A 20,702-nucleotide genomic window follows, 5' to 3' on the forward strand; every position below is an offset into this window, starting at 1 on the left:
GTCAAGTTGCTTGTTCTATTTTCAGTTAGCTTTCTGGGTGCTAGTTGGGCAGGGGACTGACCTCACCGAGACCCATGCCCCCATTTCTTCTATACTCATCAGCCCTGCTAGCCAGGAGTGTGGCTTCTCCACCCACTCTAGGTTAAAAGACATTCTTCAGGTTTTGTAACAGCTTGTACTTTATTACATATGCAACCCCATCATACGTGCTGGTTGATCCCCTCTCCCTCCAAAGTATCATCTCCATATCAGCCCCCTCCTGGGGCCACTGAGCTGTACCCTTTCTTTCTAGGGCAGAGCCAATAAGAGTCCCTAGAGCAAGCAGTGGGCAGGGTGAATACTACAAATCATCATCATAGTCCTCTTACAGGTATTTAAACAAATCAGCACCCTTAGAGAGTCGAACAGGGTTTTCAGGAGGAAAGGAGTGAAGCTGCCCATCATCCAAGGCACAGGTTGGAATGAACTAAAGTTGGTCTATCCTGGGCCTTGTAGGTGGAGAGGAGGAGCACGTTCTGGGAGTCAGTGTGAGTGAGGCATGTCTTCTCCAAACTTGTTCTGGTGGGCAGCACTCTTCACATCCAGGAGAGCCTGAGGAAAAGACAAGAGAGGGTGGGTGAGAGGACCCCCTCTACCACAGCCAGGAGGCTGCCCCCACTCCAAGCCTCAACCACCCAGTCTCCTGGACTATCCAACATGCATAAGGGCCTCCTTTTCCCACTTATCCAACCACAGAAGTATGGGGGGGGATGAGTGAGTGTGGACACCCACCTGGTGGTGAACATAGGCCTGACATTGGTAACACCAGGTAGACAGGTCAACGTAGCTGAGGACCAGTGGGTGTCCCGAGCCTTCATGGTGCTGGAGCATATGGGCATTGATGTAACGACCACAGTAGACCTGAGGTTAGGGAGTAAATGTTGGGCAGAGGTCAGCACCCATCTGCAGTTTGTTCCTGGGCCAACCTGGGCTCCACCCCCTTCTTCTGTTGCATACCTCATAGCAAGAGAGACACAGCCAGTTCTCCTGGAGTGCTCCACAGTCCTGGCAAGGTTGGGTCACATCCAGGCCTGCTTCAGGAATGGGGCACACTGCCACCAAATGGGGACACCAGGGCAGAGGTGTCACGGCATAAAACGTGTCCTGGGTGGATGAAACTGAGTAAGCTAGGGACTTATCTCCCCATCAGATGTTCCTGCATTTCATGCTCCTACCTGGAGGCATGAATGGGCAAAAAAATTAAGCAACTGTTCCGTGTACTCCCTATGCTCACCTGGGCAGTGTCCCCTAAGGCCTGCATCATCACCGAATCATTTATGTTCTGACCTCCAGCTGCTTCTCCTAGTAGCTTCTCCTCTTCTGGGATCTGAAACTCTGGGGCCTCCTGGACACACAGAGGCAAGAGATGAATCTGAGAGTCCTGATTCTTGCTCCTCCTTCCCCTACCTGGGTGTGGTGGTGGGCCTTACCTGAGCCTTATTGTCTAGTTCCAAGGTCCCAAGATTCACAATCAGCCCACTGAGGGATAGTGTGGGTAGGGCTCCTTGCACAGGTGAGGCTGGAGGGGTCTGGCTGTCAGTGCACGAGGCTTGAGGGGTTTGGACCAGCTCAGCTCTTCCCACAGCCTCCTCTGAGATGGGCTGGTCCAGCATGGCTCCACCTGTGGCTGCCTTTGAGGTAGTCTGGTTCACTGTAGCTGCCTCTAAGGTGGGCTGGTCCAGCACGGATTCCCCTGTGGCTGCCTCTGAGGACTGGTCCTGAGTCAACACCACAGCTGTCTCTGACTCAGTCTGGGCTGGAACGGATTCTTGCACAGATGACGTTGAGGTGGCCTTCCCCATGCCTGCATCCACAGGGTTCCCTTTTGGCATGGTTAGCCTCTCAGAGGACTCAGGACTGGCTGGCTGAGGTGCCTCCTTGGTGATCGACTTAGAATTGAAGGGTTCGTCCTTGTCTTCGACCTCTGGAACCATGGGAGGGAGATCCTTGAGTATGAGTGCCATACTCTCTCCTGAGTCTAATCCCTGCCCTTCCCTGAACCCCCCACCGCCCCCAACTCCCCATGCCCACTCACTCATGGCCCGTAAGCTGCGCCAGTATCTGCGATGCACTTGGATAGTCTCAGTGATCGAGGCCAGGGCCCCTGATAGTGGGGGTCGTGACAGGGTCAGCAGGGGTGGTGGGTCCCCAAGGAGGGTGCGGGTACAGGCAGCTACGGACTCCGAGATGGATGTCAGGTTATAGCCACCCTTTTAAGGAAAAGGAGAGTGAAAGGTATGATGGAGTATCCTCACAGAATTTGGGAGACAAGATGTCTTGCTTCTCAATCCTGCCTCAGGACCCTGCAAGTCTGGAAGGTGCAACTGGGGACAAGTGAATAGAGGCCACATCCGTCAAATGGGCAGCACCCATTGTGTGAGACGGCTGTTGAGGGAGATAAATGCAATGTACGGTACAAGATAGTAATGGCAATAACAAGAATACTGATGGTGACATTAGTAATAGCTGCTGTTCATTACGTGCTTGCTGTATGCTAGGCCCTATTCTAAGGCTGTTATACACATTAACTCAATCCTCAAACCACAATACTCAACTGGTGCAGGGACCTGTCTTCACAGTATGGAAACCTGTAGTAGCATGCACATGAGAGCCCTGCCCCAACCTAGTACAGGAATAGCTGGTCCTTCTCTTCACGTGAACGCCAGTCCTGACCTGGATAGGAAACCCCCTTTCTTACATTTTATAGAAAAGCTAGTCTCTGCTCTTTTTTACAGACAAAGAAACCAAGTGGTTAGACGACTTGTCTGAGGTCATAACAGCTGGAAAGAGGGAGTGCTGGGTTCAGTGCCATCTGATGACAGAGTCCATGTTCTTACCCCCACCCTGCCATAAGCAGTCTGGGCGCACCGTGAGACTTCCTACTAGTCAATTAACCTCTCTGTGACTTACTGTGCTCGCCTGTAAAATAGGGAAAACAAGCACATAAGGTTCCTGAGAGGATTAAACTAGTATATGAACAGCGCATAACAATAAGCTACAGCACTTCTACAATGCTTCCCACATGCCACTCTTCTATGGTTAGCTAGCCCTATCTTACAGATGAGGAAACTGAGGCCCAGGGGGCAGGAACACTGAGTAGTTTTAAAAGGGTCAGTGAGCCCTGGCTGGATGGCTCGCTTGGCTGGAGCATTGTCCTCCAATGCAGAGGTGGCTGGTTGGGTCCTTGGCCGGGGCACATACAGAAACAGATTGATGCTTCTGTCTCCCCCTTGCCCCCATTCCTCTCTCTGGATTCAATAAAAATAAAAGATTAAAAAAATAGAAAAAAATAAAGAAAAGAAAAAAAGGTCAGTGAATTTACTTTGTTTCAAGAACCTGAGGCCCTGGCCGGTTGGCTCAGCGGTAGAGCGTCAGCCTGGCGTGCAGGGGACCCGGGTTTGATTCCCGGCCAGGGCACATAGGAGAAGCGCCCATTTCCTTCTCCACCCCCCCTCCTTCCTCTCTGTCTCTCTCTTCCCCTCCCGCAGCGAGGCTCCATTGGAGCAAAAATGGCCCGGGCGCTGGGGATGGCTCCTTGGCCTCTGCCCCAGGCGGCAGAGCGACGCCCCGGAGGGGCAGAGCATCGCCCCCTGGTGGGCAGAGCATCGCCCCTGGTGGGCGTGCCGGGTGGATCCCGGTTGGGCGCATGCGGGAGTCTGTCTGACTGTCTCTCCCCGTTTCCAGCTTCAGAAAAAATACAAAAAAAAAAAAAAAAAAAAAAAAGAACCTGATAGAGGCAGTTCAAGCAATGGTAAAATGCAGAGTCTGGAGTCAGGTTGCTTGAATTCAAGCCCTGGCTCTACCATATTCAATATGTGGCCTCCAGCTAGTCATTATACCTTTCTGTGCCTCAGTTTCCCCAATCCTGAGAGAGGAAAATGATGAAGTCAGTGGACCCCATCTGAGAAGGCTGCTTTGTCAATGAATCAATAACACACATAAAGTGTCAAGAGAGTGTCTTACACATAATGAGCATTCGATGGAAGTTGTTAATGCTCGTGTTATTAATGTGCAGTATGTGCCAACAGTCCCAGGTGGAGACACTCAAAGGGGATTTTAGGAATTTATCCCCAGCGTTGCAGCCGGCTAGCAAAAAGGGCAGGACTCCGACTCTTACAAAGCATCCCCACAGTGGAAAGAGAGATTGAGAGAGTTACCTCTAGGACTAGGATAATGCGACCACTGGCGAGGCCCATCAGCAGATGGGTGAGGTGGGCATAGCCCTCCGGTGACAACTGGCAGCCTCCCAGCGGGTCCCCCCACGCCGCATCAAAGCCAGCTGAGACCAGCACCAGTTCTGGGTTAAACTGGGGCAGGGAGAGAAGAAATGCATGGGCTTGAGTGTGGGGGCAGGGGTTTGTAACAGGTGAGGTAGCCCTAGAGACACTGAGACAAGGACAAATGAAGACATGAGGACACAAGTCAGAGAGATGGAGACATGGGACTTGGGGGCTGAGAGACACAAGACCAAAGTCCTGAAACTAGGAAGGGCAGGATGTGGAGACATAAGACAGAGATGTGGAGAAGGATCAACAGTCATGGATACATTGGACACAGATTAGAGACACTAAACACTAAAAATGAACACATGGGGACATGAGGCAGAGTCCTGTGATGTGGAGATTCAGCCATCAAGAGATGGTGACATGACAGAGACAGATATATGTCCTCACACACATGCACAAGGGTACATAATCCCCCCCTGTGTCAAACATGTGACACGTGCACAAGAAAAAAGGTTTTATATACACGGGGACAAAGAGAGGTTGCTGCATATTTACATCACAGAAAATAACAATTCAAGTGCCACACACAGAAGGTGGTCACATACAGCCAGCCATACATACCCACACACAATCAGTCCTATATAGACCATACTACACATTATGCTAGTTACACAGTTTTTCCCAGAGGGGACAGTAATCTAGTCACCCCTGCACAGACACAATCATACACGTGTCATCATTACAATCACAAGTCGCACACACACATATGCACACTGCTGCGCCCCCAGGTGATCACTTATAAATAGCCACAATACATGATATCAGTTGCACACACACAGAAGGTAGTTACAGTCACTGTGCATCATCAAGACACACATACACATCTGAACATGCTTGTCTGCAGAGATCAGAGATGGCGCTTTTATCTGCATTCTGAGTTAGTCACACACATATGATCTGCCACAGACACACACAATTTACACATGGAGGAGATATCTACAGTCACTCATGCAGAGTCAAGCAAATATATACAGGCCACCTCCAGTCAGAGAGACAGACAAACAGCCATAGTAGACAGACAAAAAGATGACTGTCACACACAGCCTCCCACATGCAGAAAGTCTGGCTGTCACAGAAAAAGCACCCATCACATAGAGAAATGATAGAAATAAACACTCGTGCAGCCTCACACACATACTCAAACCCTTCCTCACCTTGTACATGCAGTTCCAAGATGGCAGTCACATGGGGCCACCATCACATACAGACAGGCACTGGTGACAGTGTACACACAGGACACACACAGTCAGGAACGCAAAGACCATCCCCACACACCCAGAAGTCATTCACAGTCACACATAGAAAAGGCAGTCACAGACACAAAGGCCATAAGAGTCACTCCCCCCTTCCCGCTGCGGTCTGCCTCACAGGATCAATCACCCAGAAGTTAGAACGAGTGCGCTCACTGCTACCCACACAGTCGTGTCCCAACATTCAGAAGCGTACCTCATAGGCAATGGGGAGCACCAGACGATGCCAGGCAACCAGGTACTCAGAGTCACCAATGCGGGGCCCATTCCAGGCCACGTTGACGGTGAAGCCTGCGCCTGCGGCCCTGCCCACCTGGCTGTTAGTGCCCTCATCCCCCATGGGAAAGAAGGAGCCATGATCATAGCGGTGTAGGGAAATGTAGAGCACACTGCCAGAGACAGGGTGGGGGAGGCGTGCCTGGTTAGCTAGCAGCCTGGCACCCCACCTCCCACACTGCGCCCCCTGCCCCAGCCCCTCACCTGGGGTCTTCCTCAAATATATGCTGAGTTCCATTACCATGGTGTATATCCCAGTCCACAATCAGGATCCTGGGGAGGAATAGCTTCTCAGTTACCCAGGACACTGGCCCCCCGGGGGAGGGCAGAGGCTAGACCCCGGGGCCTGTCTCCAGGGCTGTGTACTGTGGGTGGCTAAATCCTGAGTCCATAGGGAAAGTATTAGGTGGGAAACTTGTGGGTCCTGTCAAAGTAAAGATGACAGCTGAGCCTGGCTCCTGAACGAGCACTCAGGCCCGAACCTAGGTCCTGTGCGGGGAAGCACTGAGGGCTTGGACTCGAGGCTCTGTAGGGATAGTTGTCAGGGGCCAGAAATACTAGGAGGGGACCCTGGATACTGTTTCATAAGCACCCAGGCATCACAGTCTCAGAGTCCTCTCCAAGTAAGCACTGAGAGGCTAGGTCCTCAGTCCTTTTCTGGGAATTGCTGGTCAACTGTACCCTTGGGTGTCTTGGGGTAAGTCTGGGACCTGTACTATGTATGGGGCCTGCCGAGTAAGCACTGAGCTTGAGGGGGGGCAGAGAGCCTTCACCGCAGTGCATGCCCGCTGATGGCCTGGGCGTGGCGAGCAGCCACAGCCACAGAGTTGAAAAAGCAGAAACCACAAGCAGCATCCTGCTCCGCATGGTGTCCTGGAGGACGCACCACAGCAACACCATTCAAAACCTGGAGGAAGTGAGGGAGCCAAGATCAAACCACTGCCCTCACTGCTTCCCTTGCTTCTCCTCTGACCTCTCTCCCAACACTTCCACTACCAGCTGCTGGGGAGCCCAGCCTGACAGCCCCATTCCCATGGCTGCACTTCCTGGTGAGCAAGGCCCCTGGAGAGCAGGAGCCTTCTCCCCACCCCCTTCCCTCAGGCCCTTGCCAGTTTCCTCAGAGTAGCTTCTCTCCACCCCCCAGGACCACCCCTCCGAGCCAGAGCCCGACCTCAAAGCAGCCATACCTCTCCCGCGAGCACGGCCTCCACGAGGCAGCACGTAGCACCAGTGGCCAGCTGTGCACAGGCAAAGGTGCTGGGGCAGATGTAGATGGAGTCAAAGCTGGCACTCTCGCGATGCAGCTCCCGAGTTTTCATTTTCTCTGTGGCCCGCAGGCGGCTCACGTACTCAGCACTGGAAGTGCAGAGGGGACACCAGGGACAGTCAGGCGGTTCCGTCCTCTCCATGGCCCCTCTGGTGACCCCCAGAAGCTCCACGTACCCAAGCTCCAGCCCCTGGGTGGCATGTGTGCAGAGACCCCATTCCACCCCCAGGCATGAGGGTCTGACCTGTGGCAGGTGAGCAGCTCTGCCTCGGTGGCGGGCCGGGCGGGCAGGGTAAGACAGCGCCCAGCAAGGCCCAGCTCCTCCAGGCGGCACATGATCTGTGAGACACGCTGGGGCATCTCAGGGTGTTGGCTGGGAAGTGGGGGACACAGAGGCAGGGCTTAATGCTTGAGGAGGATGAAGGACACCTGCCCACACAGCCCAGCTCTCCAACCACATACTTGTCCCACAGGTTGTAGTGATCCATCATCCGCTGGTCATAGACAAGCCCTGTGCGAGCCCGCAACACCGGCCACATCAGGATTGGGAGCGCAGGGGGCGGCCATGGTCCCTCCTCTTCCTCCTCCTCATCCCCTTCCACGTTGTCCCCCTCCAGGGTGTCACCTGCAAGGGGAGACCATACTCACCCTACTACCCCACCTTGGATCAGTGTAATAATTAGGAACTATTTGCCAAACATAAAAAAGGGTGGGAGGCCTGAAACCAGGGCCCAGTGAGAGAGAGGGCCTGACCTTCCCCCACGAAGGCAGCCCAGAAAAGTCAGAGCAGGTTCTAAAAGACAGTCTCTCTTATGGCTCATTCTATCCCTGACCCCCCCCCCAAAAGCCCACTCCCTGCCTCTTACCGGGTCTCACAAGGATCTCCCAGAAGGGCTCCAGGGCTTCCAGAGTGCAGGACAGTGATGACTGGGCACTGCAAGGCAGGGGAGGGGAAAGTGACCAAATGGCCCCCAGGTAGGCAGTGAGGGTCCTACGTTTCCCTTCACCACCTGGGCTCACCTTGGGCAGGGAGCACCGGGGGACTCCAGCATTGGGCACGGGTCACCCAGAAGGGTATGGAGTGAGGCACTGACGCCCTCAGCCAGGGAACGAAGGTTGTAGCCACCCTGGGCGAATAGGGTGAGGGGTGTCAGGAAAGAACCAGATGTTACCAGGGAAGAATACTAGTAATACAACCACTAGGGTGCTGACAACATGTCAAGCAACAAGGAATTTAGAGGGTGACTTCATTTCGCTCACTGAACAAGGCTATGACATGACTACTACTAGCATTATGCCTGATTTACATGAGGAAAGCAGAGGTACGAGGAAGCTGAGTGACTTAAGTGAGGTTGTCCAGTTAGGAAGTGGAAATGCTGGGACAGGAACTCCCGCCGACTTGAAAGCTTTGTTCTTATGTCCTCTAGGGTTCACCGGCTCAGAGATGAAGTGAGTCACTCACCTCCAGAGAAAGGATAAGCCTGCCTCCTGCCAGACCCATGAGCAGGTGGGTTAGCTGGGCAAACCCTGCCGGAGTGGCGGCCATCTCGCCCTGGGGGGACACAGAGGGTCAGCCTGGCTCCACGTAGCCTCCTTCTGCCTACCTGCCATTCCAGAGAGCCCGCCTTACTTTGGGGTCACCTTGGAGGGCATCAAATCCAGCAGCCACCAGGACCAGTTGGGGCTGGAACTGAGGGGAGAAAAGGACTACATGAGGCCCACCTGTCCTCACAGCCCACCCTTCACTAATACCCCTTCCCCAACACATCCCAGCCCCCTAGGACCTCAAGGGCAACTGGCAGCAGGACTTGCAGAAAGGCGGCAATGTAGTCGGCATCTCGCATCCCCACCTGCAGACAGAGGCACACGATGGTGAGGTGGGGACATTCTGCCCTCTGCCTTGAACCACTGAAGGGCATAGATGAGCCTCACTGTCAGGGCTACTGGTAGGCAGACACTGACCTGGTTCCAAGGCACATTGATGGTGTATCCCTGGCCTTGGCCAAAACCTGTGCTGGACCAGTTGGAGGCCTTCAGGTGTGGCCAGAACCGACCCTGCTCGTAGCGGTGGATGGAAAAATAGAGCACACTGGGAACAGAGGGGAAAAAGAGATCAAGGAGGGGGGTTGAGGAGTCAATCTCCTAGACCCCCCCAACCCACGACTACCTCAACCCCTCAGTCATTCTCTCATTATTTTCCCCATTAAATCTTTAACTCACACATTCATTCATTCTTCCATTTATTTACCCATTACTTCACTCACTCATTCATTTCATCTCTTACCGGAACTCCCTTGGCAAACATTGCTGCCCCCTTAGTGCCTCCCCAGGTCTAGCTCTGAGATCCCAAGAGCTAATGGGTCTATCTCAGCCCCCAAGGGCTCCTGACCCTGTGGGGACTCTAGATCATGCCTGTCCACCCATCTGTCCCATGTGACCATGGTGGTAACAACAGGACAAATCCTGCGACTTTGGGAGATCCACAGGTGACATGGGGCTTTATGTTGATGGGAGCTGGCTAAGGCTGCTAAGAGCATTAGGCAAGGCTGGAGAGCTTAGCATTTCTCCTGAAGGATGTGGGAGACTTGAAAGTTAGGGTTAGGAGTTGGTTCTGTGTGTGGAGCTGGAGTGGGGGTGCTGGCTGGGGCTCCATGAGGCCAGTGGGGGGACAATCCCTTCTTCTCAACACCTCTACTATTTCTTTTATTCTATAGGTGAGAAACAGATACTCAGAGTAGTGAAGGGGACACACAGAAAAGATATTGAAAAGACACAATGGTTCAAAAAACCTGGCAGTGGGCTGGGGAAGGGATTAGTCCTGACTGAGGCATCCAAATGAATAATCTCTCATCTATCCATCCGTGGGCTCAGCACTCCCTGTCTTGTTCCAGGGAGGATTTAAGGCAGTTTCCCCCCCCCCTTTCTGTAGGGAAATGCATGAAATTATGGTAAGCGAGCAATCTAGACAAACTTGAGTCTCATTTTAATAAATGTTGGTAATGCAGTTGTAATATTTAATAAAATTGATATAAAAAGCTTGTTAAAATTGAAGAAAAATAGCTGGCAATTGGGGAATGAAATTCATGTGAAAGCTTTGGTATTGAGTAGGTGGGGGATGATTGTTTTTTATTTTTGACTCATATAAACACCAGTTCTAAACTTTTTTGTTTTACTAATTTAACCATTAAAGAAGAGAAATATACCATAGAATATAAATATTATTATCCGGGGGAAGAAAGAACTAAAGAAAAAATTTGATGAGCCCTGGTCAGGTAGCTCAGTCGGTTAGAGCATCGTCCCGATACACCAAGATTGCAGGTTCAATTCCCTCCTCCCAAATCAGGGCACACACAAGAATCAACCAATGAATGCATAAAGAAGTGGAACAGGTGATGTTTTCCTCTCTCTCTAAAACCAATAAACAAAAGTTTAAAAAGAGAAAAGATTTAAAGAAAACCAACCCCACAAGAGAGTTACCAGAATAAAAAGAACTAATACCCAGGAAACTAAGTTTATAAAGCACACAGGAGATTTTAAAATAAGTCTGACTGACTTCCAGTGAAGGAACGGGGGCCTGATAGCACAGGTTCACTGCTTCACTTTCCTACAATCCCAGTCAAGACATTAAAGGACTATTAAACAAGTATCCACGTAGAAAGACAGACTGAGAGAAAGAATTCAAACAATAAGAGACTTCAACAAATCCCTGGAAAGCACTTTTAGGCTCCAGGGGCCCGAGGATGACTTGAGGTTTCCTTTCTGGAGAAGTCAAGCCCAGTTCTCGGTCACTGCACACAAAATCAGTCCTGAATGACCAACTCACCAAATGACCAATTCACTATATTTACTTGTTTCTTTTAACTACTTAGCTTTAATTTTCCTGTTTTCTTTGTCTTCATAATAGTCTTTTAAGGAATGTCCAACTTGTCTCCACCCAGGACCCTGCTGGTGGAGTTAAGAGACAGAGATGGGGAGCAGGGAGATTGAAGGGCATGGGTAAGTTCTTTTTCATTTATACAAATAGATTACTCAGAAAGGAATGAAAATTAGACTGACATCAGACATCTGTCAGCAACACTGAAGGTTAGAAAATAATAAAGCAATGTCTGCAGCACTGTTCACAGTGGCCAAGACATGGAAACAACCAAAAAGCCCTTCAATAGAAGACTGGATAAAGAAGATGTGGCACATATACACTATGGAATACTACTCAGCCATAAGAAATGATGACATCAGATCATTTACAGCAAAATGGTGGGATCTTGATAATATTATATGGAGTGAAATAAGTAAATCAGAAAAAAACAAGAACTACATGATTCCATACATTGGTGGAACATAAAAACGAGACTAAGAGACATGGACAAGAGAGTGGTGGTTACCAGGGGTGGGGGGAGGGAGGACATAGGAGGGAGGGAGGGAGTTAGGGGGAGGGGGAGGGGCACAGAGAACTAGATAGAGGGTGACGGAGGACAATCTGACTATGGGCAAGGGGTATGCAACATAATTTAATGACAAGATAACCTAGACATGTTTTCTTTGAATATATGTACCCTGATTTATTAATGTCATCCCATTAACATTAACAAAAATTTATTAAAAAAAAATAAAGCAATGTCTAGAAAACAGCCAACCTAGATTAGATAATGGGCCATGGGAGATTAGGATCTACCAGAGGAAGAAGTGGATTCCTCACTGTCTGTTCGAAAGAAGGATAAACAACTACTTAGTAGTGTCCCTACTGAGGACTAGCTCAACCACTTTCTGCTGGAAGGTAAACTGGGGCCCTTTCTGGAAGAAAATCTGGTTATAGATCCCAGATTTTAAAGCATGCCAACCCTGTGACCCACTAATCCATGACTGGAAACGCATTCCATAGACATATGCAGAGAAGCAACAACATATCTACCAGACTGTTCACTGTAGAATTGTCTGTAATAGCAAAAACTGCGAAGCACTGTGCCTTGGAGTTAATGACCAGAGGTACAGCCATACAATGAAACATTGTACAGCCCTTACAAAGGAGGAGGTACTTTTTAGAGGCACTAAAATGGAGCAGTGTCCGCCATATGCTGTTTAGTGCAAAAAGCAAATTGCCAAAGACCACGTAGAGGATTACCCGATTAGGCAGTGTGTTAATAATAATAATGAATATTCATACATCTATAGGAAAAATTCTGTAAAGGTAAAACCAAAACTATGAACAGTTATTTTTGAGGTGATAGGATTTATAGGAGAGTCACTGCTATAGACATTTCTGTATTATTTAATTTTTTAAATAAATAATTTGTAGTAATCATAATTAGAAAGAACAAAGTAGTAATTTGAGGTTCACTCCAGCTCCAGGGGATATTGATGAACAAGCTCTCCAAATATTTGTGAGTACAAATCTCATCTCTTCCCATTCTTCTTTGTGTGATCTTCTAACCTGTAAGCCTCAGTTCCCCCACCTGTAAAATGGGGAACTCAACAGTCCCTGCCTCAGAGTGAAATTAAAAGAGCAGACAGACACACAGAGAGCAGCACAGAACCTGGTCCCAGGACAGGCCCCACGAATGGGAATACCATCCCCTCTCTCCTGGGCCCCTTCTGGCTGGACGTCTAGCATTTGGGGTGGTGTTTGGGGCATACCTGGGGTCATGGTCAAAAGTGAATTGTGTTCCTTGACCATGGTGCACATCCCAATCCACGATAAGGACCCTGTGAACGGAACAGAGGGAGCACTGAATAAGAGGATCTGAGTGCATCTGGAGGAAGTGCCAGAGCAGGCAACCCCACCCCGTGCCACCCCCATCACACCTGCCCTGCTGCTTGCTGCTGACCTCTGAATGCCATGCTTCTGCTGAGCATAACGAGCAGCCACGGCCACATGGTTGAACATGCAATATCCATCCATAAGACTGTGCTGGGCATGGTGTCCAGGAGGCCTAGGCAAGACAGGGAAACCCACAGGTTGGGGGTTCCTCCTCTGTAGTGAGGGACTCTCCCTTGTTCTCTAATCCTGGACCACCAACTCCCCCAGTGCTGATGCCTGACAATCTGCCAGGAACTGAGTAACTCGGGCCCTCAGACGCTCACCCTATCTACTGTTCTCTCTTTGAAGGGAAGTTGATAATGCTTCTGAAAATAACCAATGCATACAGCCTTACACCTAGTCATTTTGCTCCTGGTGCATAGCCTACAGCCTATGTAACAAAAAGGGTAAAATAACATGTTTATAAAATGGACAACATATGCTGTGGCATTTTCTGGAAACAGTAAATGCCCAGTAGTAGGGAGCTGGTTAACTTACTGTACATTTACACAATGGTGTTGCCCATGGGTCTAAGCTATACACTGTTAGAGGAAAGCTCTCCGAGATGTTTAAGTGGAAAATGCCTGGTACGGAAGGGAGCACCGTGAAGCCTGGAGTACTCCCCTAAAGTAGGGGAGGGCAGAAAGGCGCTGTGTCTGCACTTCATCAGTTATGGGATGCCCAAATGATAAAGCTGTGCTGTGATTATACACGCCAACAACAAAGCAGAGAATACTGCCAACTCAATTCTGAGATGTCACTGTTTATGAGATGCATCTGAATTTCAAGATGTTACCAATATGAAAAATATGCATTTTAGAATCAACGAAATATGGTATTTACGAACAAGCACAGACTATTTGTGGAGAACACGTGAGTTCCTGGTTACAGTGACTACCTCTAGGAGAGGAAGCAAGTGTCTAGGGGGCGGGAGTGGGAAGAAGACATTTTCTTCACCCTCTTCTGTACCTTAAGCATGTAAATACACTACCCGTTATCAATACATTTTATATTTGAAGAAAGAAATTTTCTAAAATGTAGAAAGCCATGCCTGACCTGTGGTGGCGCAGCAGATAGAGCAATGACCTGGAACACTACAGTTACCAGTTTGAAACCCCAGGCTTTCCCCTCCTCTTTCTAAAATCAATAGATAAAATCTTTTAAAAAAATACCTAAAGACAAATGCTGGCGGGTCCTACCTGATGATGGCCATGCCGTTCCGGATCTCGGCCCCCAGGACCGCATCCACGAGCCTGAGGACAGAGCCCGAGGCCAAGCAGGCACAGCTGTATGAGTTCTGGAGAGACAGTGGGGAGCCAGAGGGGGAGTGAGGGAAACAGCAGCCCTGTGCACTCGGCTGCTTCCCCAGGGTGGGGTAGGCACTGAAATGGGTATCCTCAGGATCACCATCACCCTCTGCCCGCACAGTTCTCATCCATACCGGATGCAGATAAACTGAGTCATAGGTGTCTGCTAGGCCGCGGAGTTCTCTCTCATTCATGTATTGGGTTGTCTCCATCAGATCAATGTATTCTAGGCTGGGGACACAAACGGGGGGTGAGATTCAAGGGCCTGCCTCTCTCCTTGGCCCTAAGCCAAAGCCCTGCCCCCTTCCCAGCTAAGCCCTCCATGCAACAAACCCCTAGACAAGTCACACCTCTTCAATTGTCAGTCGGGGGGAACAGCTGAGATATAGGGCAGTGGTCCCCAACCCCCGGGCCACGGATTGGTACCAGTCCCTGGGCCATTTGGTACTGGTCCGCAGAGAAAGAATAAATAACTTACATTATTTCCATTTTATTTATATTTAAGTCTGAACGATGTTTTTTTGTTTTTGTTTTTTGTTTTTTTGTTTGTTTGTTTTTTTTCCTGAAGCTGGAAACGGGGAGAGACAGTCAGACTCCCGCATGCGCCCGACCGGGATCCACCCGGCACGCCCACCAGGGGCGAAGCTCTGCCCACCAGGGGGCGATGCTCTGCCCCTCTGGGGCATCGCTCTGCCGCGACGATAGCCACTCTAGTGCCTGGGGCAGAGGCCAAGGAGCCATCCCCAGCGCCCGGGCCATCTTTGCTCCAATGGAGCCTTGGCTGCGGGAGGGGAAGAGAGAGACAGAGAGGAAGGAGGGGGGCTGGAGAAGCAAATGGGCGCTTCTCCTATGTGCCCTGGCTGGGAATCGAACCCGGGTCCCCCACATGCCAGGCAGACGCTCTACCGCTGAGCCAACCGGCCAGGGCCTGAACGATGTTTTATTTTTAAAAAATGACCAGATTGCCCTGGCTGGTTTGCTGTGGTAGAGCGTCGGCCTGGCGTGCAGGAGTCCCGGGTTCGATTCCCAGCCAGGGCACACAGGAGAAGCGCCCATCTGCTTCTCCATCCCTCCCCCTCTCCTTCCTCTCTGTCTCTCTCTTCTCCTCCCACAGTCAAGGCTCCATTGGAGCAAAGTTGGCCCGGGCGTTGAGGATGGCTCTATGGCCTCTTGCCTCAGGCGCTAGAATGGCTCTGGGTGCAACAGAGCAACGCCCCAGATGGGCAGAGCATCGCCCCCTGGTGGGTGTGTCGGGTGGATCCCAGTCGGGTGCACGCAGGAGTCTGTCTGCCTCTTCGTTTCCAACTTTAGAAAAATACAAAAAAAAAAAAGACCAGATTCCCTCTGCTAAATCCGTGTAAGACTCACTCTTGCTGCTTGTCTAGGTCACGTGATACATTTATCCGTCCCACCCTAAAGGCTGGTCCGTGAAAATATTTTCTGACATTAAACCAGTCCATGGCCCAAAAAAGGTTGGGGACCACTGGTACAGGTCACATTCCATGCTGCTTCCCTACCTCGTCATATTTCCGATAGCATCCCTTGCCTTCTGTTCTAGCCACACAAAATCCTACTGCTAGGCCTTCGGTCAGAATGTTCCAGCGATCTGTACCTCCCTTCCTTCAGCCCTCCTCTTCATCTGACTCACTTTTTTCCTCTTAGTGCTCAGCTCAGATACCCCCTCTGCCAAGCTCCTTTCCTCAGGCCACTCCACACCAGGCCACTTACTCTGGGTTCCTGGGGAACCCCGATTACTCTGTCCACACAGCCACAAGTTCTACACACACCAGGTTATAATAACAACAATAGCTCATCAGGCTGATGATATGTCAGGCACCATTCTAAACACCCAACATATAGAAAACCTTCCTGAGGAACTTGTATTAACCATTCCCCATTATAGGCCATGACACTGAGATTCAGAGAGGCTCAGCAACTTGCCCATGGCCACAGAGCCAATGACATTCCTTCCCAAAGCACCCAGTCTGCCCTGGTGGGTCCAGGGCAGCCTCCTCCCCATCCCTACAAGGTTAGCAAGCCTTCACCTGTGAACCAACATCAGCTCTGCCTTTTCAGCAAACCGGGCCTGGAGAGACACAAGGTACAAAGAGCTAAGGTGCTGGCCACGCCCAGGTCCTGCCAGCTCCTGCCCTCCATCCGAGGTACCGGCTGGGGAACTCACCTGAAAGGACACACAGCGGTCCAGGAGGCCCTCCTGGAGCAGCTGCTCCTTGATGGCATGGAGCCGTTCGGGGCCTTCAGGGAAGCTGGAACGACAGATATGCACACATAGATAAGTACAGAGACAGCGGCGAGCTGCACATCTGGTCCTGTACATCTTTTCCATCCACCCGTACACAGCTGCTCACACCAGAAACTCTGAAGTCACTCCTGTGCCTGTTGGCTCAGTTCTCACAGTATATCCGGAGCCTACCCTTTTCCCCATCACCGCCACTGCTGCTATCACAGTCTTCTTCCTGGCCGACTGCAGTCAGGTCTCCATTGGCCTTCCTACTTCTGCCTTCATTCCCCCAACAATACTTTCTTCTCTCAGCAATCAGTGGTTAAAATCCAAATCAGATCATGTCCCACCTAAACTCAAAACCTTCCGTGGCCTGACCAGGTAGTGGTGCCGTGGGTGGAGCACTGGCCTGGGATGCTGAGGACCCAGGTTTGAAAAACTGAGACCGCCAGCTTGAGTGCGGGCTCACCTGGCTTGAGTGTGAAGTCACAGACATGATTCCATGCTCACTGGCTTGAAGCCCAGGGTCACTGACTTGTGCCCAAGGTTGCTGCCATGAGCAAGGTGTCACTGACTCAGCTGAAGCCCCCAGGTAAAGGCACGTATGAGAAAACAATCAGTGAACAACTAAGGTGTCGCAACTATGGGCTGATGCTTATCTCTCTCCCTTCCTGTCTGTCCGCCCCTTTCTGTCTCTCTAAAAAATAACAAAAACAAACAAAAAACAAACAACAAAAAAACCCTTCCTTGTGACTCTTTTCAAACCATGTACTTTTCAGTTAGCTCTCCTCTCTGCCTAGAACACCCTACTCCCAGATATCTTTATGGTTCTCTCCCACACCTGCTTCAGATGCCTGTTCACATACCAGCGAGGCCTTCCCTGGCCGTCCGATTCAAAACTGAAGTCTCCTCCACTGTGCTTTCTGCTACTCTCTCTCCCACTTCAGTGTTTCTCTGTAGCGCTAGTTTCTAACACATTGCATCATTCACTCTGTTTGTTACTGCCTATTTTCCCCCTTGAAAATATAATCTCCACAAAGACAGGGGTTTGTCTGTTTTGTCTACTGCCGTGTCACTTAACTCCCCAAGAGATGGCAGATCTGTATTTAATAATGAAGGCTTTTGCCATTCTGAATCTTCCACTAAGATATGGGAGATAGATACTGAACTGTTAAACACATAAGTGTAATAATGAGCAAACAATAACATGGGCTAGGAAGATCTCAGAGATCAGGTATGGGGGGTGGCCAGGCATAGCCCTCTCTAAGAAAGTCTCCTTGAGATGTGAATGTTAACTAGGAACAGAGAAGACAGAAACAAATCTCTGCAAGAGGGATCAGCCAGGGCAAAGATCAGAGATGAGGGAGTGCCTAGCATGTTGAAAGAACAGCAAGGGGACCAGTGTGGGTGAAGTGAAGCATAGTGAGGATTGGCTGATGAGGTACCAAGGTGATGTGGAGCCAAATCATGTGGAACCTAAGAGGCCAGATGAAAATTTTAATTTTACCTTGAGGGCAATGGTCTACCCTTGAAAGATTTTAAGAGAACATCATCTCATATAGGTATTTTTTAGGTGGCTGTGTAGAAAACAGACAGCAAGGGTGAGAGTGGAAAGAGTGGACAAGTGAGGAGGCCTCCGCAAGTCTTGGTGAGTGATGGATGATAGTGGTGGCAGTGAGGACAGGTCAGATACTGAATATATTCCAAACACAGAGCCAAGAGAACTTACTGATGGATTATAACATATGTGAGCAAATGGGAGGTGTAATTCTTCCACTTCAGCACAAATGCCCCTTCTTCAAAGACACCTTTTGGGAACCCTGGATGTTAGTCTAGGATCTTCTACTAAACACTCTTGAAGCCTCTGGTCTTAAGTTCTCCTACATTAAATACTTCACACTGCTGTTGGTTGTTTAATGACCTGCTCTCCTATTCATCTATCAGCTCCTTGAGAAGGGCCCTGTCTGTCTTGTCTGACATATTTTCATCACCAACTCCTGCCACACAGTAGGCACTCAATAAACGTTTGCTGCCTAAAGGAAAGGAACCCTGTCAAACTTGAGCCCCACCTCCCTAAGTCATCTGCTTCCAGTCTCTAGGCTAGTGCGAGGAAGGATCTGTTCTTCCTAACAGCTCTAAGTGAGCATATTTGTGTGGCTCGGGGACAGCCTGAAGGAGTCAGCCTCACCTGTCATCCCAGAGGCAGTGGAATTCATTTAGCTGCTCATCAAACACCAAGCCAGTACGAGGCAGTGTCTTGGCCTCAGCATTCAGACTCTGCAAGGAAAAAAAAAAAGAGAGACACCAATCCATTTAGGGCCTGAGTCACATACTGTCCAGGATGGAGAACCTCAGGGTTTTGTCACAAGAGGCTAAACTGTGGCCAGGCCACTCTCACCAGCCCTTGCAGTCCCACGATTAGGTCTTGCTCTGCTGTTTGGCTGAGCTTCTTCATTCTGCCTTTCTTCTTTATCTCCTCCAGTTTGGGGCTAGAGCGGAGTCCGGCACCCTTAACACCTGGCTTCTGCCAAACAGAGAGAAAGGTCAGAGTCCACTGCACAGCCTGCTGCTTCCCCGCCCCCTCATCAGGACAGGTCTAGGGCCTCACCGAGATGATGCTGGAGTCGTGGGGGGCTGAGTGGGGGTTGTGCCTACTCCTTCCTTGCCTGGTTGTGGTGGAATCCTGGCCGGTGGAGGTCATGGCTGGGGAGACTTCACCCCTGATGCGGTTCTGGGGAGTGCAGTGGAGGTGACTGAAGGGGCTGGGGTGTCCTGAGAACCCCACATCCCAGCCTCTTCCCAGGCCTCGCCCTTTATGCTATCCTATCTCCCAGGAGCGGCTTTCTAATCTCTGTCTTTCTCAAGGCCCTCTCCCTTCACTGAGGTGTCCAGTCCACTTGGTCCCTCCCATCCCACTAGACTCCACCCCATTGACACTCTTCTTTCTTCTTTCAAAGTTTTGCCTTTTCAAAGAGCAATTAACCCCCAGGCTCAGTCCATTCTAGGGTTTGATCTTCCCAGCAAATCACCGTCCCTTCCGCTCGAACAAACCCTATTCCCAGGTCCTTTCATTCCTCTCAGCCGAGCCGGAGACCCCACCTATTCACAGACCTGCCCTTTTCACCCAACCTCCAGGGATCATCACCTACCCTTTCACTCAACCAGCCTCAGCCTCAGCCCCAGCCCCAGCCCCAGCCCCAGCCCCAGCCCCAGCTCCAGCCCCAGCCCCTGGCTTGACTCCACCCTTAACGACCCACTAAACCCCACCCCTTATCCTGCAGGACCCGCACCTTCCACTTGGCCAGATTCCGTCCCTGAACCTTCCAACGAGCACAGCTCCTCAGGGAACTGCCCCTTTCCTTCCACCAAACCCCACCCCCTGCCCAAACCCTACCCCTGACGCTTTCCCAAGCCTTCTTCAGCCAGTTCCGAGCCGCCTCCCGCCCCCTCCGTCGACGCCAACCAATCCCTTCAGCTCCACACAATGGGCGCGGCGCAGCCCTCTTCTCAAACTCCGCCCAGGCCTAGTACCGCTCAATTCCCAGCGACCTGTGGAGTTGCGGGAGCCCGAGGCCCGCTTTTCCATTGGGCCGGCTCTGTCTACTTACCGCCCAGTTCCCGCCCACACCGGGGATCTTGCCGCAGGGCCGCGCTCGTGAGAGCTACACCTCCCACGAGTTCACAAATGGCCGGTTTGTGCGTCATTATGCGCGCGGGCCATGCTGCGCCTGCGCGAAATACCTGCCCGAGGTAAGAGCCGGCGCTAAGACTCAAATTCGCCCCTCCCCCCAACCGTTACTGCTTTTGTCCTGGCTACCCTGGCCGCCATCCCTCCGTCCTTGTCCAGTCACCTTAGGAGCCCTCCGGACCCACGATAATTGTCTTGCGGTGATTAAAGAGAGCAAACAAGCAAGCTAACGAGGGAGTTAAGAAAGGGCGTCTTCTCTTTCCGCGGCTTCCCGCGCGGCGCGCGGTGATGACGTAGCACGGGTGGGCTGGAGCCCAGTTGAAATTGGAAGGACGCTGGCGGCGGCCAAGTGGGTGTGGTGATGATGCTAAACGGGTTAAGATTTTTCTGAAGTTTATGTTCAGGAAGGTGTACCCTGAGCAAGGGAGTATCCTCGAAAGGAATCACATACATGATTGTGTCTTTCCATAATGCCAAATTTATTAGGGGAGACTTCCCAAATAAATAAGTCAATAGGTTTACACGCAGAGAGGGGGAACTTCTGCCAGTGGTT

General features: G+C 50.8%; 1 protein-coding gene across 8 annotated transcripts; it reads right to left on the reverse strand.

Annotated features, from left to right (window-relative positions):
• Positions 1–520: 520 nt before the first annotated feature.
• Positions 521–20,435, reverse strand: HDAC6 (histone deacetylase 6). 8 transcript variants are annotated; one of them, XM_066356291.1, is made up of 30 exons: positions 20,313–20,435; positions 20,070–20,202; positions 19,070–19,192; positions 18,860–18,985; positions 18,650–18,738; positions 16,402–16,486; positions 16,265–16,305; positions 14,354–14,450; positions 14,112–14,209; positions 12,941–13,045; positions 12,750–12,818; positions 9,081–9,207; positions 8,903–8,968; positions 8,749–8,808; positions 8,581–8,670; positions 8,139–8,245; positions 7,985–8,052; positions 7,581–7,743; positions 7,363–7,491; positions 7,039–7,207; positions 6,625–6,758; positions 6,056–6,124; positions 5,772–5,964; positions 4,197–4,346; positions 2,075–2,249; positions 1,470–1,963; positions 1,274–1,384; positions 997–1,143; positions 772–900; positions 521–591 (listed from the first exon to the last, which is right to left on the reverse strand). In XM_066356291.1, exons 3-30 carry the CDS (start codon positions 19,160–19,162, stop codon positions 523–525), a joined length of 3,453 nt encoding a protein of 1,150 aa, XP_066212388.1. In that variant the 5' UTR covers positions 19,163–19,192; positions 20,070–20,202; positions 20,313–20,435; the 3' UTR covers positions 521–522. The 8 variants fall into 8 exon arrangements, with proteins under 8 accessions (XP_066212388.1, XP_066212387.1, XP_066212389.1 ...); XM_066356290.1 differs by lacking the exon at positions 20,070–20,202 and having other exon boundaries at positions 20,313–20,432; XM_066356292.1 differs by lacking the exons at positions 20,070–20,202; positions 20,313–20,435 and adding an exon at positions 19,856–19,946.
• Positions 20,436–20,702: the final 267 nt, after the last annotated feature.

The sequence above is a fragment of the Saccopteryx leptura genome, chromosome X (genome assembly GCF_036850995.1).
Source record: "Saccopteryx leptura isolate mSacLep1 chromosome X, mSacLep1_pri_phased_curated, whole genome shotgun sequence".
Taxonomy (NCBI): domain Eukaryota; kingdom Metazoa; phylum Chordata; class Mammalia; order Chiroptera; family Emballonuridae; genus Saccopteryx; species Saccopteryx leptura.

Coding starts and splice junctions, on each gene's coding strand:
- HDAC6 (XM_066356291.1), bottom strand. CDS start 19,162: ATGACCTCCACCGGCCAGGATTCCACCACAACCAGGCAAGGAAGGAGT. Junction 12,819..12,940: donor CAGAAGCATGGCATTCAGAG/GTCAGCAGCAAG, acceptor TTCCGTTCACAG/GGTCCTTATCGTGGATTGGG. Junction 6,125..6,624: donor ATCAGCGGGCATGCACTGCG/GTGAAGGCTCTC, acceptor ATTCCTCCCCAG/GATCCTGATTGTGGACTGGG.